The sequence below is a fragment of the Hippichthys cyanospilos genome, chromosome 21 (genome assembly GCF_059441005.1).
Source record: "Hippichthys cyanospilos isolate Australia breed blue-spotted pipefish chromosome 21, RoL_Hcya_1.0, whole genome shotgun sequence".
NCBI classification, from domain to species: Eukaryota; Metazoa; Chordata; class Actinopteri; order Syngnathiformes; family Syngnathidae; genus Hippichthys; species Hippichthys cyanospilos.
In genome coordinates, this window is record NC_142389.1 from 6376166 (window position 1) to 6402337 (window position 26172).

Sequence of the window (26172 nt, forward strand, 5' to 3'; positions counted from 1 at the left end):
GTAAGAAATGGAAATCAGTCTTTCATATGATACCACCCTTGTTTACGTAGAAAACAAAATATTTAGTAGGCCTTTAAAGATGAGTGAAAATGCTGAAAAGCATCTGGCAATTTAGGGGTTGCCTTTTCCCATAATGCTCGGCACTGAAAGAGTTAATGCAACCTTGCATCCTTTGATCTTTACATCAAAGCATGAAAGAAGACATTAGGGAGCTGAAATTTCACCCAAATGGTGATATGTCAAAGTTTAAACTGGCACGGCCACTTAGCTATCACAATACCAGTAGTGTGCCATCTTGTGGAGAAAATACTGTGAAGATTGTATGGAGGTGATGACCCCAAAATAATTAAATGATTTCACAATAAGAGCAAATTAACTGGAACATGAAGCTACCTGTGTACTGTGTTGGTTAGCGGATACTTTATTGCAACCACCTTTATTGAGAACCATCGCTCTCCCTTAGTCGATGATGCAATTAGACCTAAAACCCATCAAAACAAAGACAACGAGTTTGAAATCCTTGACCGCTGCATTTGCCCGTGCGGAAACCAGGAGGCGGCGGTTAGGGATGACAAAGACGTGAGAAAGAAAAGATGGAGGACGGTGCGTGGGTTCTGAGTAGCGCGTGCGCTGGCGGAGGAATGGAAGAATGACAAGTATGTGGGACATTTTCCACAACGCCGCTTGTGTGTGGACTGCGGCCAGAGAGAGGAGGAGAAGTCAACTACAAAGTACGCAGATTGTGGACTTTATCTCCAGCGCGCACACATTCGCAGGGCGGGACGGCTTTCTGTTGTTGGCGCTCCACGCGCTTCCTGCGCCCACACGCCGCTTTCTCTTTATTTCTTTTCATGCTTTAGTCACACGCAAAACTTTTGCATTCATTACACAACTGACTTTCTATTAAAGGGGCCATAGCATGAAAAGTCAACTTTTTGGAGCTTGCAATGCAAAAAAAAAAAACAAATGCTATGTGTATAGTTTGCAAAGTGTGCGCACAAGGGTTATGGCCGTCGTAATTGGTGCAAATGTCGCTGACTCAGCCAGCGTTTTCCAGCCCCTTCGGACTCCCTTTCTTCTCTTGCCATCCTGTCTTCGGTCCATCTGTCATCTCATAGGTGGATTCTATAAGCGGAGACGCTATAGGGTTGCATGCGTGAGCGTTTCCATGTTGCAGTTGTCGCTTCTTTCTTTCACTAAAGACGAGCGCGTCAGGAATAGACCGACTCGAGTCACATGACTGTTTTCGGTTTTCTAACTCGGTAATGAGAGTAGGGATGTCTCCAATATATAGATATTTTTTCCATCCCAGTCACCTGATTTTGAAGATCTGATAATACGGAGCCCCGATTCGATACCTCGCCCAAGGTTTCTAGGATCAGAGAAACAGGATACGAATTTTTGTAGCTCTTTATTGTTTACAAATCTCTTTTATTGTTTACAAATATTGCACAACGCCTTTCATATAGCTGGTAAAGCAGTGGTTGAAACATTTAAGCGTTCTCCCACCAGCTGTGTTTACTTCCGCTGTTTCTGGCTTTGTTGACATGTTGTGTATAGTCTAAATAAATCTTTTTTGAGGGGGGTATCTTCTTTTGGCAATATCTTTGCACTTTTCTAGTCCAAACGAAATGAAAGATGCAAGTAAAAAAAAAATTATAAAACATAAAAATGATTCAAATAAAATAAAGTTTTTCTAACTGATCTTTTCCGTATGATTCCGAAACTAAAAATCAAGCTATTTTTTTATACACACACACACACACACACACATATATATATATATATATATATATATATATATATATATATATATATATATATATATTTTTTTTTTTTTTTTTTTTCCTGTACCCCAATCTTTTTCCTCCGATTCCGATCTGCTGAAAATGTTGTGATCGGGTCCGATTTTCAATCCCGTGATCCGGAAATCCTTACTTCAGTATACTAGATTTGATTAGGGTTTCTGCAGGTATCATCAAATTTAATTTAAAGCTTTTTAACTGTGACAGAATATGTTGCATGTTCCTTTTCAAATTGAGGGCAAATTAATTGGAACATGAAGAAACGTATAGCTAGTTTGTGTTACAGTGATATAAGTGGCAGAAAATATTTCTTGCGTTGGAAAAAAAAGGTAGAGAACAACTGGGCTCGAAGTTCTGAACTACTAAATTCAAAGGTTCTGATGTGCAAAAAATATGTCAAAGCCAAGCGCTGATTAGGCCGGGTTGCGTGCGTCTCGACCTCCAGGCTCTGGAACGAGAGCAGGTGGACGACGTTCAGGCCAAGCTGCAGCACGTCAACGCCGTAGGCCAGGGTCTGATCCAAAGCGCCGCCAAGAACACGGACACGCGGGCGTTGGAGCACGACTTGGACGAAACCAACCAGAGATGGAACTCGCTCAACAAAAGGGTATCTAACGCAAGAGAAAAACACTGAACCGCCATTCTTTGGGAACGTACGTGTAACCGTGTTCTCGACAGGTTGCTGAGAGGATCGCCCAACTGCAGGAGGCACTGCTGCATTGTGGGAAATTCCAAGACGCCCTGGAGCCTCTGCTCAGCTGGCTGAGCGACACAGAGGAGCTGGTGGCCAATCAGAAGCCGCCGTCGGCCGAATACCGCGTGGTCAAGGCCCAGATCCAAGAGCAGAAGGTGGGACCGGGATCATAGTTGAAAAGAAATCTTTTCTTCATGCGGTACAATTTTGGACCGTGTTGGCTGCTTGCACTTGAGTCAACAAGGCCTCTCTTTGAAGTTAATTCATTTAACATGTTTTTTTAGTCCCAGCAAAAAAAATCTTGATTACTTTCATAGTTAAAAAATTCACTCATTCAATGCCAGGGACGTATTTTCACATTTTTTGAAAAGAGTTAGGACATGAAATCCCAGATACTTAAGTATTGTATCAATACTCAATTACATTAAAGGCATTAATTTCCAAATATTTCACTATTAAATTGATACTTATGCAGATTCTTTTTTTGTGTGCGTGTCCTGGGTGACTCATTCATTGCCGTTGACGGCAATAAACGTTTTAAGTTTTATTTGAACTCGGCTGGCAGCGAATGAGGTCATGATTTTAAACTGAAGTCCTCTAACTACTGATGTTGGTGGCCCAGCTGCTCCAGAGGCTGCTGGATGACCGGCGACCCACAGTGGAGATGATCCGCGCCGAGGGCGAGCGCATCGCCGCCACCGCCGACGCTCAGGACCGGGAGAAGATCCAGAGCCAGCTGCACAGTCTGGCCGAGAGGTGGAACGACCTCTTGGACAAGGCCAGCTCCAGGTACAGTCTCCAAAAACATTTTTGTGGTTTCTCTCATTTTTGAAGGAAGCTTCAGAGGAGATTTTTTTTTTCCTGTTTTTTTTTTTTTTGGTTTGTGGGCTGAATGACTAGTTTGTGAGGTCATCACGCAAACACACAAGAGAAGACAAACAAAATCAGGACATCGTGGGACTCGTTGCATCTGGGACATGGAACTTCTGTGTTCACTTTACACACTCAAAAAACAGTTGCAAATCAGTCCCAAACAGCCACGCCTGAAAATGCTCAGAAAGTCGGCCATTTTGGTTAGGATCGGCCATTTTGGTTGATTTTGTCCATATCTGAGAGTTCTTCAAATGTCCTCCCTTAAGGTTTTGTCCGATTTGCTACCAAATTTGGACTAGCCATACTATACAGTTAGATGATGCTACATTTCCAAGCATTTTAGTTTTTGGCTTTGCATATAGGCGGAGCGTGGTGGAAAAGATAGTGGCCCAGCCATAAATCACAAAACTCTAATGACGATAAAGTTTTTGAAAATTCAGTCCACAAAGCTAGTTTTATTTCGCAACATGGAAGTCAGTTGTTATTTCTACCGCGAGTAGATCCACAAATAAACTATGCCTGAAAAGACACAGGAAGTTAGCCATTTTGCTTTGAAATGTAGACAGGAAGTTAGCCATTTTGCTTTGAAATGACCATTTTGGCTATTTTTGCCCACATCCAGATTGTTCCTCAAGTTTGCTCCTTATAGTTTTGTCCGATCTCTGCCAAATTTGGAGCACCCATTGTAGATAGATGGACGACGGTAAATTTCCAAGCATTTTTGGTTTTGCCATTGCTTGTAGGCCGAGCATGACGGCAAAGTTTCAGGACGCCATAAGACTTTGTTTTATTTTAAGTTTTTGAAAATCCAGCCCTTAATGCTTTTACCTAGCAACATGGAATTTTATAGGCTGTACATCACGCATAAACCCCCCAAAAAAAGTTTCAGGAACGCATGCCTCAAAACACAGAGGTCTACCATTTCGGTTCCAAGCGGCCATTTTACTCATTTCCGGGGCGCTTCAAATGTTTGAGCTTGCTACCATGTTGTTTAATGTACACACTTGATATAATATAATAAAAAGCCTCTCCCTTATCTTTGGGCATCAGGCAGAGGCAGCTGGAGGAGCTGCAGGTGTTGGCGCTGCACTTCCACGAGGCTCTGGAGCCGCTCAGCGAGTGGCTGAGCGCCACCGAGAGGCGCCTAAGTTCCGCCGAGCCCATGGGAACGCAAACGGCCAAGATCAGCCAGCAGATCGTCAAGCACAAGGTACGTGCCACAAGTGATTTTTCACAAATCCGGTGCACACGCACAAATAATACTTATCGTACGACACCTTCAACTCTCCTAAATCACCATAAACGCTATAAAATGTGAGTATTAATGAGGTCATTAACAGCTCATAAAGCCTGAGTAAACAGTTTTCGAATGAAAACAGTGTGACATTGCCAAATGAATTTGAGAATTTGGCTTCAAGGTTTAGCCGTAAAGGGTCGTAAAAACATTTACAATATGACTCCCTGTTGGCAGTTAAGTGCGGCTGTGGCTTGCCAGAATAATAAAACTCTACTGTTTGTTAGTACTCAAGCGTTATTGTTAACCTGTGATATAAAAGCCTTGAAATAGCTAGTTAGCTTTCTAGCTAGCTAGTTGGAGATTGCACATTTATCTCGGAGAAATTACAATAATATTGCTTAAAAATGATTATGGCATACAACCAAAACACTAACAAAAACAGACCGCGCTATGGTGGGATTAAAATTAATTCAATCGAATAAAAATTTGAAAATTAAGTTGTTAGATGTTGGTACTGTATATAAAAAATATTTTGACGGTAAACTGAAACATTACAATACCACTGTCAAAAGAGGAACTTGACCCGTTTCATAACGTTTCATATTTGTCATTTATTTTGCCTTCATTGTCTTCAAATTAGACCTTTTTTGTTATTGTCCTTTCATCATCCAGTCTATGATTTTATTTTTAAGACATTTTTAGGTATATAACCCTTCATACATATGTATGTATGCAGTTTTAACCTAGCTAACTAGATAGCTAGCTAGCTAGCTCTTTTACTTGCTAGATACCTAGTTTGAGCTCTTATGAGGGGAAATTACAATAAATCACATATAAATAATGATATAGTAGCACCAAAATGCTAACAAAAATAGACTTACATTGTGTTGGGTTTAAAATGCAATCTGAACAAGAAAAATCTGAATATGCTACATGGTGGCGTACGTGTGTGTGTATATATATGTGTATATATATATATATATATATATATATATATATATATATATATATAATATGCTACGTACAGTAAGTATGATGCATCATAATGCATGCTCCTACTGTTTGAAAGAAATGGCAAAAAGACACATTAAACACAACAGACACATAAACATAATTCATAAATTATAATTTATTTTGCCTTTTGTGTTATTTGTTGTTATTCTTTTGTTCTTGTTCATTCATTTTATGATTTATCACCAGCATGTTCCATTTTTTAAGTTTGTCCCCATCTTTTGTTCTCTTTTCCATCATCTATCCCCTTCAAACACACACACACACACACTCGTAAACACACACACACACACCTCCCAGGCCATCCAAGACGACGTGCGCTGCCGCGAGTCGGACGTGTCCCGCCTGCATTCCCTCAGCCAATCGCTGACCCCGCTCAGCTGCGAGTCGGACCGCGATTGGCTGGGCGAGCGCGTGGAGGCGGTGCGCTCGGGCCACGCCCAGCTTTCCGAGTGGTGCGCCGGGCGGGCGGCGCTGCTGGAGCAGGCGCTGGCCAACGCCCGGCTCTTTGGCGAGGACGAGGTGGAGGTGCTCAACTGGCTGGCCGAGGTGGGCCAGCGGCTGGCGCTGGTGTCGGTGCAGAGTTACCGGGTCGACGTGCTGGCCGAGCAGCACAAGCACACGCTGGTACGACCGGACTAAAATCGACAGGAGCTGGACTAAAAACCGCGCTGAAAAAAATAAGAATTATGGCCGGTGAAGAAGAAAAAAGTTTGACTGGGTTCTCAGTCTCTGAATTAAAAATGAGAATTCTGGCTTCAAAGTGACAATTCAGAGTTTATTTTCACTTTTGACGTCAGAATTCTCACTTTTATTCTCAGAATTTGTGACTTATGAGTGAGAATTACGCGAATTGTGACTATTTTCAATCAAAATTCAAATAAAGGGAGAATTCTAATAAGTCATCCTGACAGCATTTTTTTTCTCTTCACTGGCCCTAATCCCTTTCAGTTGTATTTAACTTTAAAGTACAATTTAATTTGCATTCATTCTTGGGAAACGTTTCAGATTTTATAGAATGTGCCTCATGATTAATGTCATTGAGAATAAGAGGTGTGTCCTAATACTTGTGTCTACAATATCAAATCAATGAAAAGGATTATTATTTAATATATTATCTAATTTGTGCATCGGTGTTTTTTTTTTTTTTTTTTGTCCTTCCCAGTCTCTAAACGAGGAAATCGTGAGCAGGAAGAAGACGGTGGACCAGGCCATCAAAAACGGACAAGCTCTCCTCAAACAGACCACAGGTGACCTTCAGTCATCCACTACTTCAAAAGTCGTTGCTTTCGGTGTTCCTGACCAGACTGCCGGACCTGCTCTTCCTCCCGCAGGTGAGGAGGTTCTGCTGATCCAGGAAAAACTGGACGGCATCAAGTCCCGCTACGCCGAGATGACGGCGGGCAGCAGCAAAGCGCTGCGCACGCTGGAGCAGGCGCTGCAGCTGGCCACGCGATTCGCCAGCGCCCACCACGACCTCAACCAATGGTTGGACGCCGTGGAAGCCGAGCTCAACGACGTGGAGCCCGACGCCTCGCCCGCCTACCAAGAACGACAGAAGGTGCGTACCCAAGTGGGTCTTTGCCTGAACCCCTTCGAGACCTAATCAGTTATTTTTGTCACGATTGCCGTCTTATAGGAGTTGAAGAAGGTGTCGGCCGAGAAGAGGCTGGTGTTGGACACCCTGAACGAGGTGGGCAGCGCCCTGCTGGATCTGGTGCCCTGGCGAGCCCGCGAGGGCCTGGACCGACTGGTGGCAGACGCCAATCAGCGCTACCGACAAGCCGACGACACCATCACGCAGCGGGTGCAGCTGGTGCAGGCCGCCATCCAGAGGTCGCAGCAGGTACTGCCACGCCGCTCCCCCCGGATTCTTTCAAGTTCTCCTGGTCGCAATCGCCTCATGGTTGTCCTTCCAGTACGAGGAGGCGGTGGACGCCGAGCTGGCGTGGGTTGGCGAGACGGAACGCAAGCTGGCGTCGTTAGGCCCGCTGAGCCTGGAGCCCGACGTGACGGTGGCCCAGCTGCAGGTCCAGAAGGCCTTCAACATCGACATCATCCGCCACAAGGACACCGTGGACCAGCTGCTCGCCACCAGGGACGACATCCTGGAGACGTGCAGCGACGCCCAGAAGGACGCACTGCTGGTGAGGGAACAGAAACTGCTCCATACAGTTAGCTGGGATTCTTTGTTTTGATTCTTTAAAAACATAAAAACGTGTCTTTGGCACTGAATGAGTTCATATATTTGCTGATACCTACAGAAACCTTGTCAGAACTGCTTATCTAGAGCCAAGGTTCTCAAACGTTTTACACCAAGCATTTTGCAAGAAATAATAAAGCCTATGCAGCATACTGGATTGAAAATCCAAATCGGCCATTTTTAACGCCTGTGGCACCGCCACTTTCTTCTCCTCCAGGTGAAGACGGACTCGTTGAGCGCCCGCTACGAGGCGGTGAACCAGAGCCACAGCGAGCGCTTGGCGGCCCTGGAGCAGGCTCAGGTGCTGGTGGCCCGCTTCTGGGAGACCTACGAGGAACTGGAGCCGTGGCTGGGCGAGACGGAGACCCTCATTGGGCAGCTGCCGCCGCCCGCCATCGACACGGACGCCCTGCGCCTGCAGCAGGACCAGATGAGGGTAGGGAAAGAAAAATCGATCATAAGAGTGACATATACTGTTACCTATAATTGCGAAATTTATAGAAGTTATTTCGGAATGTACATTTTTCATAAGTAGGGGCACTTTTTACATGTAACTAGCCTAATCTGTTCCAAGCCATCTCTTGTCCCAGTTATACACAAGCGATTTTTACCTTTCATATCCTGCATTTGTATCGTACCAAGACAATATTTTTCGGAACGAGACGTTCGTAAAGAGAGGTACCACTGTATTTTGAATGGTTCCAAAAAATGTTCAAATGTCTTCTTTGACGTCCAGCTGCTTAGAGAGTCCATCGCCGAGCACAAGCCGCATATCGACAAGCTCCTGAAGATTGGACCCCCGCTGGCCGAACTGAGCGCCAGCGAGGGCCCACGGGTGACGCAGTGCTACGCCGAGGCCGAGCGCCGCTACCTGGCCATCAAGGAGCAGGTGAAAGGTCGCGCGGGACAACTGGACGAGGCCGTGTCGCAGTCCTCCCAGGTAGGAAAAACCTCAAAGCGAATGTGAGCACTTAACGGCACGAGTGTGTTTTTGCTGAGCAATTCTATCAAAACAATGTTTGTTTATATTCTTGCTTGATTTCATTGGTTGCTGCCAGAGGTGGGGCTAACAATTTTAGGTAAAGGTAAAACCTTTTCCACATAAGCTAGGTTTTTATAATAAATGCTATATTCCTGTGTGCTAGCAAGCTTTAGTTCAGGACTCTTTAGCTAAGAACAAAGTAACCACGCAAATTTTGAATGTGATTTGTTCATCCTGAACACAGCCCAATCCACCGTCGAGTTTTATTTACGTTAACATCACAAATATTGACATAGGAGAGTGTAGACTTTTTATATCCACTTAAGTGACTTACTCCCACCTCTGGTTGCTGCTGTCCATTTTTTTTTGGGCGTTGGGAAGCATGTTTCAGATTTAACGGTTTGTGTTGTTTCTCCACCCTCCATCCATCCATCCTTCCATCCACTTCCACTGTGTCCTAACCCTCCTTGTCCGTCCTTTAACCGTACCGTCCCCATCGCGTCCTCGCATCCCGTCGGCCACGCCGTCACGCCTCGTCGGTTGTGTGTTGTCGCCACATGTCACCACCACCTCCACTTTTCTCCATGGTCACTGCTCACTGCCGTCACCAGCTGGTGGAGGTAAGACGGACCGCTTTCTTCTGGCACGCTTTGTCCTGCGCACAATTCACTTGAATTAGCTAAAGGATTTTCATTTTTGCCCTCTTTAGACTCAATCCAGTAGGCGTGTGCGTTTGAATGCTAGAATCTGATGAAAAATCAACCAGAGGGAGCAGGATAATGCTTCTTCGATTTTAATGAGAATATCAAATAAAGCTTTTTTAAGAAAAGTTGCCATATATGAGGCTCACAGCTAAACTCCTTTTGTTTTAATGAACCCAACGTCGTAAATATTGAACATACGGATGGGATTTGATGTTTGCAATTGATTTTTTTTCAAAAATTTTTTCAAAGATTTCAAAGATTTCAAAAATCAAAAGATGCAAGGGCCAGCGTGACATTTCTATAGTTTTTATTTATTTTACCAAGCACAACCAAAATCAAATCAGTTAAACAATTGCTTATTATTTATATATTCTTCTTTTGTTTGTTTTTTCTTCTGCCTGTATAGTTTTGTTCAGGGCAAAGAGCTCAGGATTTTACAGACCAAGTAATGCCCCACAAAATATATGCCCTAAATACAGTATATATTTATAACAAACAAAAAAATATCTCTTTCATCTTTTTTAGGATGAAATAAATGAAGAGACTTACTATGCAAAAGACATTCCGAAGTTGAATAAATCAGTTAATGTTGGTACAGCATCCGGTTGTATTTTTTTGTGGTGGTTAAAATAAAAGAAATTATAATACATAAAAACAAATATTTCATAGGGGTGCATCATTAAAAGAAAAAGTTTTCAAAATTGTCTTGAAGCAAAAAGGCAATAGTCAGTGTGAATATCACCAATTGGACATTTTTAAAAAAGCAGCGGAATAGTGAACAGTAAGGCAGATCTCCGAGGTCAGAGATAAGGAAATAGATAACCAATAGATAAACCGTTTCTCCAAAATTTGACAGCTCCCGCCCTATTAAAGAGTATGTTCCTTAAATATCATCCATTTGCAATTGCCCCTCCCCTTTTGCAGTTCCACGACAAGATGGACCCCCTCCTGGAGACCCTGGAGGCGGCCGTGCAGCGCCTGCGCCAGCCTCCTCCGGTGGCGGCCGAGGTGGACAAGATCCGCGAGCAGCTGGCCGAGCACCGGGCGCAGGGCCTGGAGCTGGACAAGCTGCTGCCCAGCTTCTCCGCCCTCTGCGCCCGGGGGGAGGAGCTTATCGGACGGGCGGCCCACGACGACCCCGCCGCCCAAGGTAAACGTTGGCGTTCACCGTAAAACAAATCATCAACATCACACTTAATGCATGTAGTGTTCCATTCACTTTTTGCGGTCTCACTGATTTTTATTTTTTTTTAATCAAGGTTTGAATTTTGAGTGTAATTAAATGAAAGAAATTTTGTAAAACTGTGTGACGAGGTATTTTACTCCTTTGAAACATTAAATGAAATAGAAAAAATGAAACACTATGTAGAAAAAATCAATAGAAAAGCACTTAAACTAAAGCATAATAGAAATGAAAAATCGGAGTAAACAAACCCAATACATAAATAAACCTGTGGTGTCAAACATACATCCAGCGGGCCGGTTCTGGCCCTCAAATGGGTTTAATCCGGCCCGCGAGATTAGTAATGTAAACTATGAAAATGAGCAGATTTTTTTTCAATTAATGAAAAACTTGAAATGTTTAAAGATTAATAGTAATGCTAATGTTTTATGATTAATAGTGATGTTGTACTATTTTGGACAGTATTAAAAAAAAGTAATGAATTTAAAGTTGTTGTTTTAAAGTTATATAAACATATACCATGCTTTTATTGTCCGGCCCACTTGCAAATGGATTTTCCTCCCTTTGACCCGCAAATATGATAATGTAAAAAATGAATTAAAAAAAATAGTAGGAAAAAAACTGTAAAAAATACTGTAAATAGAACATACACAGTGTAATGAAAAAAAATATGACAAATGAAAACTCGTTTTTTTTAATTAAAACATGCTGTAAATTGAAGAAAAATATTTAATAAACAAATTGATAATAAATGTAAAAAAATATGATAAACCATGAAAAATCAATAAATGAAAAAGTATACTGTGTAATATTGAAAAAAAACAGATGAAAAAACACGATCTTCAAAAAAAAGCATTCTAAGTTAATAAAAAAAAAAAAAAAAACATATTGTGACTCATAAGTATAACTTTAGTATAACTGAGATTATGCCCCGCCTCCATCAGCCGTCCACTCCCGCCTGCTGCGCCTGCGCTCTCTTTGGGATGAGATCCGCCAGCGCGCCGAGGAGCGCGAGAGCAAACTCAACGACGTGCTGGACCTTGCCGGCAAGTTCTGGGCCGACGTGGCGGCGCTGCTGAGCACGCTGCGCGACTCGCAGGACATCGTCAAGGAGCTGGAGGACCCCGGCGTGGACCCCTCGCTCATCAAGCAGCAGATCGAGGCCGCCGAGGTAGGAGGGGATGTAGCGGGGTACTCCTTAACAGGTGGGGGCGCAGTAGGCCGCCAACAGGAACGTCTGATCATTTTGGATGGGTTTCTCTCTAGTGATGGACAAATGAGGCCTCATGAAGCACCTGTGATGTTTTTTTTAACTGTCATTCCCGCGTTCGATTGTTGGAATTACTCCAGTATAATCAATAGCAAAAAGGACATTATAGCAATTGTACTTTTAAGACATATTTTCCTCCATACATCCATGTATAAAGCTAGTGATGGACAAATGAAGCTTCATGGAGCACTCCCTTGCTTGCTTTCAATCAGAATCATTTTTAGAAGACAAGAAATTTGTCTTCAAATGTCATCCAGTATTACCAATAGCAAAAAAGACATAACAACTATATATTAGTGTAGCTAGTTAGCAATAGACAAATGAAGCTTCACGAAGCTTCATTTCTTGACTCATCAAGATGGAATTCTGGTTTTAAAGATGCAGTTAAAATGAAATACATCTCCATTGCACTAGCCTTTATCTTTCAACCAACAGCGGCATCTAGAGGAGCCAAAAAAACATCACAAGTGCTACATGAACCTTCAATTTCCTATCACTGGGTTTCACCTACTTTGTTAAATATTATTATATACAGCATTGACAAAAAGTTGTCTAATTCAATGCTTGTGAAAAAATGATCATTTGAATGGACTGTTTTCTTGGTCCAGGCCATCAAGGCGGAGACGGACGGCCTGAGGGAGGAGTTGGAGTTTGTCAGGACCCTCGGGGCCGACCTCATATTTGCCTGTGGAGAAACCGAGAAACCCGAAGTCAAGAAGACCATCGACGAGGTGACACTAAGAAAATTCCAAAAATGACTTGGAAGATTTGCCCTTTTGATACATGTCCTTAATTTTGGAATGATTGATTTTTTTACTTTTTTTTGTACCTCCTCAGATGAACGGTGCGTGGGAAGGTCTGAACCGGACATGGAGAGAGAGGATGGAAAGACTGGATGAAGCCATGAGTGCCTCCGTGCAGTATCAGGATGCATTGCAGGTGACGGGAAAAAAAAACAAAACACTCAGATGATGACATCACTAGTCATGGGAACATGAAGCAGAATGAACCTCTTGTCACTCCTCTAGATGGTGCTATTGCTTTAAAAATAAAGGCTAGTGCAATGGAAATGTATTGATTTTTAACTGCACTGCCATCTAGTGGACCAAAAAAAAAAAAAAGGTTCACGAGGCCTCATCACCAACACTTTTTTTTTTTAATTGACTTTACGTTTGTAATTTTATTTTTGTTGTTTTTGTTTGTTTGATTTTTTTTAACAGTCCATGTTTGACTACTTGGACAACGCTGTGATTAAACTGTGCGAAATGTCCACGGTGGGCACTGACCTGGGAACAGTCAAGCACCAGATCGAAGAGCTCAAGGTTAGCAAAATCCACAAATGTGAGGCGATTAACTCATTATACTGCCAGCCCACTTACAAAATGGATCTTTGACGCCGGTATCCCTCAATGGCAGTGAATGAGTTAATAGTTTGAGCCACTAATATACAACAAGGACTCAAAACTTTAAAACAAGGACTTAACTTAATCAAATGGACTTTTTCCGTGGAGCAGCAGTACAAAGTGGACGTCTACCAGCAACAGATCGACATGGAGAAGCTTTGCCACCAGGGGGAGCTGCTGCTGAAGAAAGTGTCGGACCAGACGGACCGGGACATGATCCAGGAGCCGCTGATCGAGCTGCGCCACCTGTGGGACAATTTGGGGGACAAGATCACCCAGAGACAGGTATGCGGAACACTCCTGATGATTTTTTTTTTTTTTTCCCCGCCGTGCAAATCATGTGTTTTTTTTTTTTTTTTCCTCTTTCCCAAACCAGCACAAGCTGGAGGCGGCCCTGCTGGCTCTGGGTCAGTTCCAGCACGCCCTGTCAGAACTGCAGGCCTGGCTGAGCCACACGTACGCCACCCTGGACACCCAGCGACCAATCAGCTCAGACCCCAAGGCCATCGAAATTGAACTAGCCAAACATCACGTATGCGCTTCTCATTTTTCTTTTGTCATCCAAGTAGCAGTCATTGATTGAGATTATTTATCTTTTATTTTTCATTTTTTACTTTAGTAAACTGCTGCAATACATTTCTGATTTTTAAAAAGGTGACTGTGAACAGAGGTGCCAATTAACTCACTGTCTGCCATTGACTACAATAGACGTCAAAAATCTATAACTGCACGTTAAGGAGTTTAATGAAAGCAGTTTGTTTTCACAATTTAGCAGTAGAAATTATTTTAAGTTAAAGCAACATTCTTGCTCACCGGCACCTACAGGACTCACCAGCCCAGGCTCCGCCCTCTAAAGCCCTACACCCTCAAAGTTAGAGATACTGGAGTAGAACGTGTGAAGAGTACCTCAAATAATGTTTTTTTTAAGTTAAACACTTAAACAACATCCCTTAATCAAATATAACTGAGCATCAGGTATTGAATGTTAGGACTCTTAAAACACTTAAAATTAAGTCTTCGGTGTTGAATGATTTCAGGGCATAATCGAAAAAGTCTAAGTGATTTTTTTCACTTAAAATCCCAGGTATTGCGCAACGACGTGTTGTCCCACCACGCCACGGTGGACGCCGTCAACGCGGCGGCCGGCGAGCTCCTGGAGTCGTCCCCCGGGGACGAGGCGGGACACCTGAGGGACCAACTGGACCAGCTCAACCACAGCTGGCAGAACCTCCTGCTCAAAACGCAGGAGCGGCAAAAGTCGCTGGAAGCCGCCTTGCAGCAGGTCCAATGCAATCATGACTTTATTCGACATCCATACAGCGTAGGGGTCTGTGGAAAAGGAAATTAAACTTTTTTTTGCTGGTAGGCGGAGGGCTTCCACGGCGAGCTTGAGGAGTTCCTCCAGTGGATGAGGCGCACGGAGAGCCAGCTGTCTGCGGCCAAGCCCACCGGGGGGCTCCCCGAGACCGCCAGGGAGCAGCTGGAGCAGCACATGGTCAGCTCTTTACATCAAAGGGAAAGCACACTAGGGAGCTGAAATTTCACCCGGATGGTGATAACATGTCAAAGATCAACGTGGCACTGTCACGTAGTTATCACTCCAGCGGGAATGTGACATCTTTTGGTTAAAATACTGTCTGAAGAAAATAACGCAAAAATGGTCAAAAATACTGCACAAGGGTGAAAATTCAGCTCCCTTAGTGAGATTCACTAAATGTTATTTATGTTATTATTATTATGTTATTTATGTACATATTTTATTAATGTTAAAATGTTACCTGAAATGTTTAACGAGTGGATTGCTATTTATTTGATTATATTATTTATCGGATGACATATCAGTCATCGGATTTATTTTTTTAAAAGGCCAATATCAGTTATGCGTTTTAGTTAAAAAAGAAAAATAAATGTTCTTTGAGATAAAAAAATATTTTCCAAAAAATAAAGTTACCTGATGTAAAGGTTTTTAATTGATTCATCAACCACCAGATATTTTTTTTTAGGAATTTCGATTCTGATAATAGTTTAATTTTGAAAAAAAAATACCCAGCGCCAGCAGAATCGTTATATTACCATCAAGTTTTAAATAGTTGAAATTATTTAATAATAATTTATTTGTAGTAATATTTCATTTTAAATTTTAAATAGTTCTCAGTTTTAAATTGATTTATCAGCCACCACATTAAAAAAAAATAGCAGTCAATATTTATCATAATAAAAAGAATGCAAAGTGTTGCATTTGTCAGCTTTTTAAATAATTAATCGTTTTAAATTGATCTATCAGCCACCAGATTTTTTTTTAAAGGCAGATGCTGATATAATTAAAAAAAAAAAGTAAAGTGTTCCCAGTGTCAGCATAATCTTGATAATATTAGCTAAAAATTTAAACGGCAGTAACTGAGTTCCATTTCGTCCCCGCAGGAGCTCCAAGGCCAGCTGAGCCAGCGGGCCGACCAGTACCACCGGCTCCTGGACGCTGGGGAGTCCATTCTTCTGGCGCGCGGAGGAGAGGACGCCGGTCCCGGGACCACGCAGACCCAGCAGAACCTGGCCATGCTGCAGAACAAATGGGCCAGCCTCAACACCAAAATGGACGACCGGCGGGTAGGTGTGCGGAGCGACACGGTTCCGTCGGTCCCTGGGTTCTGATTGTCAAGTGTCTGCGGCGCAGGCGAAGCTGGAAGAGGCTCTCTCGCTGGCCACGGGTTTCCAGACGTCCCTTCAGGACACCATCAACTGGCTGACGCAGGCCGAGCAGACCCTCAACATGGCCCAGCCGCCCAGTCTTCTCCTTGACACCGTCCTCTTCCAGATCGACGAGCACAAAGTAGGACACGTTATGTCTGGGGTAGTCCGTTTCGCGCATATGAACTGGATTTCCGGCCCGCCGTGGATTCAGGTTTTCGTCAACGAGGTCAACACCCACCGAGAGCAGGTTCTGGCCCTGGAGAAGTCCGGATCCCAGCTGCGCTTCGCCAGCCTGAAGCAGGATGTGGTCATCATCAAGAACCTGCTGCTGAGCGTCCAGGCCCGATGGGACAAGCTGGTCCAGAGGTCCCTGGACCGCGGGCGGCACCTGGATGAGGCTCGCAAGCGGGCCAAGCAGGTACTAAGCCGGGATGACCGGGAAATTCTAGAGGAACCATTTCCTCCAGATCTAATTCTCTCACTCCTAAAAAAAAAAAAAAAAAAGTAAGGTGTTTATCGCATCCGTCTAAGCAAAAAGAAGGCACTATGGCAATTTGAACATAAACGGTGGTGCAACACATGTAGACAGATAATACAGCAATAGTCACATCCATACATTCTTTATCTTCTGCAAAAGATGACATTTTGGCATCTCACTGTTGTCTCTTGATCACATGATACCCAGCCTTTTCATTATTGTGTCCTTTTGTGTCCACTGTAGGGGACATGTTTTTGGTCTATATCTTTTGACTCATTCGAGCTCCCCTACCAAGTCCGAGTGTGCTCATTTGGGGACATTCTGGCCTTTCCAGTGACATCTCATATGTTTGGATGAATTGCAATTATTCTTCCTGTTTTTCAGACAAAATGGACACCGTAGTGGACACAAATGAATAGGTTGTGTCTTAGAATGATATGGGGATTTTTGTGAAAAGGACTTAGATAATTCCCTCATCAGTCAAGGGAAACATTTGTTCTGTAACACTGCTGGTTACCACAAGATGGTGACAAACTACTTTTGTCCAAGTAAAGATCCTCACTTCACTTCCACACAGCTCCATGGCAATGAGATGCTTCAAAATGTCATGTGACACATGTAGTAAACTCATTTGGTTACGGCAACAAACAGTGACATTGTGTAATATAGACACTTTGAGTGCCATTGACGTAATATGACGTCAGTGGGGACCTCACCGAGGAGCACCACTGACGTCAATTGACGTTTTTTCAGAAAATGAGCAGGGAAAAGGTTAAAAGGCTTAAGGATTTTTTTAATGATAATTTTTCATTTCAAAATGAATTTCCTCAGTTCCACGAGGCCTGGAGGAAGCTGACCGACTGGTTGGAGGAAGCCGAGAACCGCCTGGACTCGGAGTTGGAGATCCCCAACGAACCGGACAAGATCAAAGTGCAGCTGACCAAACACAAGGCACGGGAATCCTGCTGGCGCCGAGGCACGTCCCTTTTCTTCGGACGTCCGTTCTAACGTCTCGCTCGATCTCGCAGGAGTTCCAGAAGGCGCTGGGCTCCAAGCAGCCCGTCTACGACACCACGGTGAGGTCGGGCCGGGCCATGCGCGACAAAGCCCAGCTGCCGGCCGACACCCAGAAACTGGACCACCTGGTGGGCGAAGTCCGAGACAAGTGGGACACCGTCTGCGGGAAGAGTGTGGAGAGGTAATGGGACGTTTTTACTTGACGAAAAAAATCGTTCGTTCATCAAATCCCAAAGACATTTTTTTTCGTATCTTTCAAGAGTTTTGGCCATTCAATCCCAGTTACTTTATTTGTATATTTATTCATACGGAGAACTATTTTTCAGACCCTCCTTTACTCTTTTGAAAGAAAAAAAGAATCTATCTTAGTACTGTACGTCTTATGGATTGGATGAGGCTGTAAAATATATGATTTCACTTAAAAATGTGTTCATTCATTACAGTTAATTCATTCAATACCAAAGACAGATTTTTATGTATTTTTCAAGACTTTTAGACATTCAATCCCAGGGACAAAAAATGGAAAAAAAAATCTGTAAATTAGTTCCTGGGGTTGCATGTCTGGACCCTTTAAAGACGTCCTTGGGATTGAGTGAGTCAGATACATATTAAAAAATAAAAAAATATGACTCCCAATGGCATTTGTCTTCCGCCAGGCAACACAAGCTGGAGGAAGCCCTGCTGTTTTCGGGTCAGTTCGCGGAGGCCCTCCAGGCCCTGGTGGACTGGCTGTACCGCGTGGAGCCTCAGCTGGCTGAAGATCTCCCCGTGCACGGTGACCTGGACTTGGTTTCCAACCTCATGGATTCCCATAAGGTGCCAATTGAGATTCTTTCAGCGGTGGTGTTAGGCCTAGTTTGATGATGAGCTTGAATAACGCCACCTGCTGTCCAAAACTTGTTCCAGGCCTTCCAGAAGGAGATGGGCAAGAGGACGGGCAGCGTTCAGGCCCTGAAGCGCTCGGCGCGAGAACTCATGGAGGCGGGACGCGACGACACGGCGTGGGTCAAAGATCAGCTGCAGGAACTTAGCAACCGCTGGGAGACGGTGTGCGCTTTGTCCGTCACCAAGCAGACGCGACTACAGCAGGCGCTCAAACAGGTTTGAAAAATGTTGCAAATGAGCAAAAATATCATGGTATTGAAATTGCATCCATAATACATCATGGAAAAATATTCTACGTTATAGTTTTATTTTTAAACTAAATATTCAGTAGAGCGACAAGAAATTCATGTTGAGCTATGACCCTTAGGTGTTCCACAGGGGTCAATCTTAGAGCTCCATATTGTTAAATCCATACATGGTTTCATCTATAAAATCAAAACAAATCTTCAGTGAGCAAAACCACCAATAAACGTACAGTATAGATGTATTATAGATTGATTGGCTGCTGCAGCAGCGGCGGACTCACATGATACACAATGAGAGCTGCACACTGCAGTTGCCTATTAAATTAGATGACGTGGGAAGGAAAAAAAATGATTTGGACAGTTTTAAATAACGGCGAATTTGAATAAGTAATGATTGTTTTGTTTTTCGGGCCGGGTCAGGCGGAGGAGTTCCGCACGGCGGTGCAGATGCTGCTGGAGTGGCTGTCAGAGGCCGAGCAGAGCCTTCGCTTCCGAGGCGTCCTTCCCGAAGAGGCGGAGACCCTCCAGGCACTGTTGCACACCCACCGTCAATTCATGGGCACCGTGGAGGAGAAGAGGGCCGAGGTCAACCGGGCGGCGGGCATGGGCGAGGCCATCCTCGCCCTGTGCCACCCCGACTCCATCACCACCATCAAGCACTGGATCACCATCATCCGGGCGCGCTTTGAGGAGGTGAGCTGCGACCGGGCGTGTTCCTCAGGGGTCAATCTTAGGGCCCCATTTTGTTCGATCTGTATTTGGTTTCATCAGGAAAATTTTGAATTCCGGTGGAATTTAGGGGAACAAGAAATTCATGTAGCGCTATGACCTGTGGTGTTCCTCAGGGGTCGATTCTAGGGCCTCATAGTTTTCAATGTTTACATGGTTTCATCTGGGAAATGTTGAATTCCTTCAGAGTTTAGGAGAAAAGGAAACTCATGTTGAACTGTTCCAGGTGTTGACGTGGGCCAAGCAGCACGAGCAACGTCTGGAGGCGGCACTGACGGAGGTTCTGAACAACGCCAACCTGCTTGAGGAGCTGCTGTCGTGGCTCCAGTGGGCCGAGACCACCCTGGTGCAGAGGGACATGGAGCCCCTCCCGCAGGACATCCCCCAAGTTAAAGGACTCATCACAGAACACCAGGTCAGGATACTGGAACGGAGTCAAATTCTCAGCTTTCCTCTCATTCTAATTCATAAAATGTTTAAAACATGTACAGATTTGGGCCCGACTGATTGGAATTTTTTTAGGTCGATGCCAATGCTGGTTTGGAAAACGATTAACTTTACTAATGTTCTAATAATATTTATAAATAATCAATGAATTGATTTGTAATTTTCCCAGATTGTTAGGGGTGTCCCAATCTGAATATCAGCTCAAAAAAAAAATCTCTCTGTGGCAGATGTTCATGGAGGAAATGACAAGGAAGCAGCCGGATGTGGACAAAGTGACCAAAAGTTACAAAAGGAAACCCGCTGAACCTCCCAGCAGCCTGGCGGAGAGGAGAGGAGGCCGTGAGTCACTCGCATATATGAACTCATTCCATTTTTTTTTCCTTGATGAATTACTTGCCCTAGTATTTGCATTCAAATACTAAAATGCTTAAGTAATCGGTTACTTTTGTACTTAATTTCCTACTTCAGTACCCTAGAGTAATGGATTACTCTCTTTCTTTCATTAAAACACACACAATTTTAGCCAAACACTTGATGATAATAAATGGAAAAAGGTAAAAATAAGTACCTGGATGGCTGTATGGATTCTTAAAAAAACTGAAAAATACATCTTTGGGATTGAATGTTTAATTATTCCCAAAGGCACCTTTTTTTTTAAGTAGAAGGTTAAGTCATTCTCTGATTTTTTTTTTTTTTGTTTTTTTTAAGGATTTTTACTTTATTTTTTTGACAATATCCAAGGTTATTGCTTATAGTTAATAATTTTTTGAGGTTATGTGTCCTCCGTAGGGCGACACCAGCAGCAGCAGCAGCAACAACATCATCATCCTCAGCAGGCCTCACTTCAGGTTTCGGGGACCAACCCGCGACTCAACCAGCTGTGTGCCCGCTGGCAGCAAGTCTGGCTTCTGGCGCTGGACCGCCAGCGGAAACTCAACGACGCCCTGGACAGGCTGGAGGAGGTACTGCAGGATTTTCCTCTTCGGACTCAAATAGGGACGAATTTCTTTCTTGACGCCTTTTTCCGTGCGCTTGTTGCAGCTCAAAGAGTTCGCCAACTTCGATTTTGACGTGTGGCGCAAAAAGTACATGCGCTGGATGAACCACAAGAAGTCTCGCGTCATGGACTTCTTCCGCCGCATCGACAAGGACCAGGACGGGAAGATCACGCGGCAGGAGTTCATCGACGGCATCCTGGCGTCCAGTAGCTACATTTTCATCTCTTTGGGAAGCGGGCGACGCTTTGCCATTGGTTGACGCGGACGTTTGTTTGGCGCAGAGTTCCCCACCAGCAAGTTGGAGATGACGGCAGTGGCGGACATCTTTGACAGAGACGGAGACGGTTACATCGACTACTACGAGTTTGTGGCCGCCCTGCATCCCAACAAGGACGCCTACAGACCCACCACCGATGCCGATAAGATTGAGGACGAGGTGAGCCGGGGCGGAGCTAAATCACGGCCCCCAAAATTGGTCGTCAAATTAATTTGACTCATTCGATGCCAAAGACGTATTTTTACACTTTAAGAATCCAGACTTTCTATCTAGTTCCTGTTTTTATTGTTTTCCAGTTATTTATTTTTTTTTTTTTTCAAATGTTTAGCTAAAAGAGTATCTGGCTGGTACTAAATGACTGCTAAAGTAATTGATTACTTCAGTTAGTTAAATACCAATTTATCAAAAAATGACTTGTACTAAATGATTTAAGCACTAAAGTATTACTTTAGTTAATTAAATACTATATTATATACTTTGCTTTATTTAGGCACTAAAGTACCTAAAGTAATCACTCCATAAAAGTACTAAAGTAATCAGTAACTTAAATCACTCACTCAAAGGGCCCAAATTATAAGTTATTATAAGAGTACTTTAGTACCTCAAGTAATCAACTACTATAGTTCCTACCTCAATTCCCAAAGGTAATTGGCTACTTTCATACTTTAGTACCTAAATTGATTACATAATACTCGTTACCTAAAGTAATCAATCGCTTTAGCACTTAGTAATGGATTAGTACCAGGTGAGCAGCCAAGCTGGATTGAGGCAGGGCGGAGCTAAAACTTGGTGCCCTTTATCCACTCTCTGTCCAAAAAATTCTCACAAAATGAATTGGACTCATTCAATCCCAAAGACGCATTTTTACGTTTTAAGGATGGATGGAGTCCAGACTTTCTATCAGTGACATTTTGTCATCTTTTTACATGTAAAGTGTGAAGCAAAAAAGCAGAAGTCCTTTAGTGACTTATCAAGTCATTTTTACTCACTACATGTTACATGAATGACTGTACTGACTAAATAATTGAAGACAAACCAATCACATAAGGCTATTCATTTAGCAACTAGCTAGCATGCTAACCTAAATAAAGGCTAAAGCTTTCTTCTCGTTGCGTGATGTCGTGCAGGTAACTCGGCAGGTGGCTCAGTGTAAGTGTGCCAAGCGCTTCCAAGTGGAGCAAATAGGGGAGAACAAATACCGGGTAAGCTCCTCCCACTTTTTTACTTCTCATGCACTACTCATACTTCTCACGTATGATCATTGAAATGATCTAACCTTGCACCCACTTGTCAATAACATTTTGGTACTTTTAACTACAAGGAACCAGCATTCATCTTGTGTGTTTCTAACAATCGTGCTCTCATTTTAAGTCATCACATGAGAACATCATTTTATGCAAATCTCATGCTTTCACCTCATGACCTCATCACGTAGTTGAACGCCATCATTGCAGATGACAAAAAAGCCCACCTCACGCTCTAACCTCATGTTTTCATGTCACGAGATCACCTGAGACAGTTATAAAATATTCCCATCATGCTTTTCTGTTGACTCACAACTAATGGTGTCATCTCATGCTCTCACACGTCACTTGTGTGTGTATGTGTTCACGTTTGTGTCACTCCCACTTCTAACTCATGTGAATCTTCAGTAGCATATTTGATATTGTACAGTGGTGCCTCGAACTGAGTGATACAATCGCTAGCTTAATTCTAACACGCATGCAGCGTAATGCTAACACACCATGCAGAATAAACACAGAAGGGCTAACAGAACTAGCATGAGGAGCAATCATTTAGTAACCGTAGCAACATGTGGACAAAGCGTACAAGAATATTCACATGCATAGATTCTTTATCCTCGGCGTTCATTTAAACAGGGAAAGATGATTTGAGGCACCGCTGTACATAAATGATTGTTATTTTGTTGTTGTTTGAATCGTCATCTTTTTCTTCCTTTCTTTGTTTGTCCTTTTGTGTTTCCGTGCGCCGCCTCTCCCGGATTTTTTGTAGTTCTTCCTCGGAAACCAGGTAACGCCACCTTCCGATGCCATCATCGGCCGCCTGAAATCTGCTTCCTCGCAATCACAATCGTTTTTATCCGACAAGGAATTTGTCTGCAGTTGTTGAGTGACTTTTATTTAACTTCTTATCGATGCAGTGGAAATTGAGCTAATTCGATTTGCACTAGCCTTCATCTTTAACCCAGAGTGCCATCCAGGGGATTAGAAAAGTATTGCAAGTGCTTCATGAAGCTTCATTTTGCCCTCATTAGTATAAAGTAGAAATATTGATCCCTGATTGGAAGCAGATTTCAGCGCCTCTGTGTAACTTGTGAGTGATAGAATCCCTAAAGTGTTTTTTGCGCTTTGAACTGACGCTGGTGAAGGAATCAGGCTGCAGGGAGGATGTTTCTTCTTCTTTTCTCATTGGTGCATCGGCCATCTCTCGTCCGTCGCTTGTTTGTTTTTTAGTTTTGTTTTTGGTATTTGTTTTCCGTTGGAGGGTCGCTGCATATTCTGTGACTAAAATCGATCGCTCGCAACGGCTATGAAATTCACGCAAAATTCTGTTCACTTCCCGAGTAACGGCTATAAAATTCACACAAAATTCTGTTCACTTCCCGAGCAGCAGACTACATACATTCCGTAATCGAGCAAATAAGTAGCAATAAAAAAAAGCAATAAAACAACAAACAGAACACATAGTGCTATTGTGTGTGTGTGTAAAACAAGGAACTTGCCACATATCTTTTCAAAATTATTTTATTTATTTATTTATTTATTTTACACTTTGGAGCCCCATTGCATATTCCGTGGTTAAAATGTATCACTTGTGATGCTTATAAAATTCACACAAAATTTAATGGAAAAAACAAGGAAATTATCACATCATTTTTCAAAATTAAAAGAGTAAATAAATTAAAAATATAAATATTTTTTTAATTTTTTTTTTTTTTTTTTTTTTTTTTTTTTTTACTCTTTGGAGGCTTCCTGCACATGCTGCGGTTAAAATTCATTATTCATAATACTTACTTAAAATTCACATAAAATTTAATGGCAAAAACAAGGAAATTGTCACATAATTTTAGAGATTTCAATTCTAAATACATATCAATTGTAAATAGTTTTTTGTTTTTTTTATACTTTTGTGGCTCATTGCATATTCTGTAGTGAAAAATTAGCATTTGTAATATGAAATTCACACAAAATTTAATGGGGGAAAACAAGAAAATGATCAGATGATTTTCCAAATTTAAAACTGTAAATACATTTTGTAAATAAAAAAGTAACCTCATTTTTTGGTTAAATTTTCAAAACTTTAAAACTATTTAAATGTTAGAACATATCACCCAAATTAAAATTTATAATAGTCAATAATTGTACATTTTAAGATTATATATTATATTATAAACCGGGCCAATAATAATCGGTATGGGTCTATATCTTCTTCTAATTAATTTTTCTACCTATGGCCTATTCGATGAACTCTCTTGCTCCCATTGGACACGGTCTGATGATGTCATGGCTTCCACCGGGCAATTGTGGCTGCAGTTTTTGCGCGGTGCATGTTTACCTGCATGGCGGCTTAGTTTGCTGTGAATGGCGCCGCGCTCAAAGGCCTCCCTGTCTTGACGCTCCGCTTGGTCTTCCCTCGCGGCAGTTCGGCGACTCGCAGCAGCTCCGGCTGGTGCGCATCCTACGCAGCACCGTCATGGTGCGGGTTGGCGGAGGCTGGATGGCTTTGGACGAGTTCCTGGTCAAGAACGATCCCTGCCGAGGTGAGCCACACACCCCCCAAAAAAAAAGTCCTTGTTTGTCTTTTTCCTTGTGCATTAGATCTTACAAGTTGGCTCTCAAAACGCGACTTCAAACCTAAATGTTCATGTTTTGTAATAATGCGTCAGACCAACTTCTGTATCATTTTTTTATCAAGTGATAACGTTCAAAGTTATTTTGAAAATATATTTGAGATTATTTACAGTGCGCCTCACAGTGGGCATTTGTTGACGTGCAATGCAGTTTGATACGGTATCACTAGTGCTTGCAGAGTTGATTCGAGTCAGCTCTTTGAAAATAGAAGGTAATCGCTGTTTTTTTTTTTTTTAACCTTCCTAAAGGACATGACACTGCTTTTCTAAACTGATAAATATGCAGAATTGTCTGGGAGATGATTGGATAAAACTCTGCCAGTGAAAATCAAGTTTGTGGCGCTTAGCATTTTTTTGGGGGGGCCCTTACAAGATGGCTCTCAAAACAAGACTTCAAACCTAAGTGCTCATTTTTGATAAACACAAATTTATGCTCATACTAGTCAAACGAACTTGGTTTTGTAGACATTTAATCCCAGTTATGTATAACTGTTGTTGCGGTATGCATCCACTAGATGGAGCTGTCCTAACGGGAATGTCAACAAATCAATCAGATAAATCAGTCAAACTTTATCAATGGAAAATCAGAAATTAGAATAAAGATGATTAGTGGAAAGTATTATCTGAAGAATGGGGGAAAAAAATACCCCTTGATTACATGTAAACCTTTTAAAAGGATTTCTAAGAATATACAGGTAGTTATGATTCGATAAAATATTAAAACTTTTTTTTTTTATCAAATTGCAACCAAAAACCAGATTATGGATTTATTTCATAAAATGGCACTTTCTTTTATAAAAACATGTGTTTTTTGTGCCTTGTTCCTATATAAAATGCTTAAAAATTACCTTATATAAACAGGCTTTTCTAAAAAAAAAATCAATTTCTAACTGAGATGCAAAAGTAAAAACTGAAGAATTTACATAGCGATTAAGTTATTTTTTTTGTCCCCCAAAAATGAAAACTTGCGGTTTATGTGCCTTATAAGGCGCACTGTCAGCATTTGAAAAAATCCAAGGCTTTTAGGTGCGCTTTATAGTGTGGAAAATACACTATTTATGAGTAGTATTTTAAGGGTTATGAGTGATAACTTTCCTGGTTGTTTTGAAAGTATATCCGATTATTTTGGACGCTTTATTTCTGTCAGTTTAGTGCGCCTCACAGTGGTCATT

General features: G+C 42.5%; 1 protein-coding gene across 1 annotated transcript in view; it reads left to right on the forward strand.

The window, feature by feature from the left end:
* The window catches only part of macf1a (microtubule actin crosslinking factor 1a), a 129660-nt gene that overhangs the window by 95761 nt on the left and 7727 nt on the right, over positions 1-26172 (forward strand). Inside the window, 36 exon segments of the mRNA XM_088404550.1 lie at positions 2251-2412; positions 2484-2654; positions 3122-3288; positions 4423-4582; positions 5921-6247; positions 6786-6870; positions 6955-7181; positions 7260-7466; positions 7540-7767; positions 8041-8259; positions 8560-8763; positions 10434-10659; positions 11637-11863; positions 12571-12693; positions 12800-12901; positions 13183-13284; positions 13477-13650; positions 13742-13897; positions 14450-14647; positions 14732-14860; positions 15787-15969; positions 16037-16192; positions 16265-16471; positions 17363-17482; positions 17560-17729; positions 18205-18364; positions 18455-18649; positions 19099-19371; positions 19634-19822; positions 20082-20193; positions 20644-20816; positions 20896-21058; positions 21134-21288; positions 22257-22331; positions 23143-23160; positions 24793-24910. Of these exon segments, the coding sequence (XP_088260676.1) occupies positions 2251-2412; positions 2484-2654; positions 3122-3288; positions 4423-4582; positions 5921-6247; positions 6786-6870; positions 6955-7181; positions 7260-7466; positions 7540-7767; positions 8041-8259; positions 8560-8763; positions 10434-10659; positions 11637-11863; positions 12571-12693; positions 12800-12901; positions 13183-13284; positions 13477-13650; positions 13742-13897; positions 14450-14647; positions 14732-14860; positions 15787-15969; positions 16037-16192; positions 16265-16471; positions 17363-17482; positions 17560-17729; positions 18205-18364; positions 18455-18649; positions 19099-19371; positions 19634-19822; positions 20082-20193; positions 20644-20816; positions 20896-21058; positions 21134-21288; positions 22257-22331; positions 23143-23160; positions 24793-24910 (6061 nt within the window).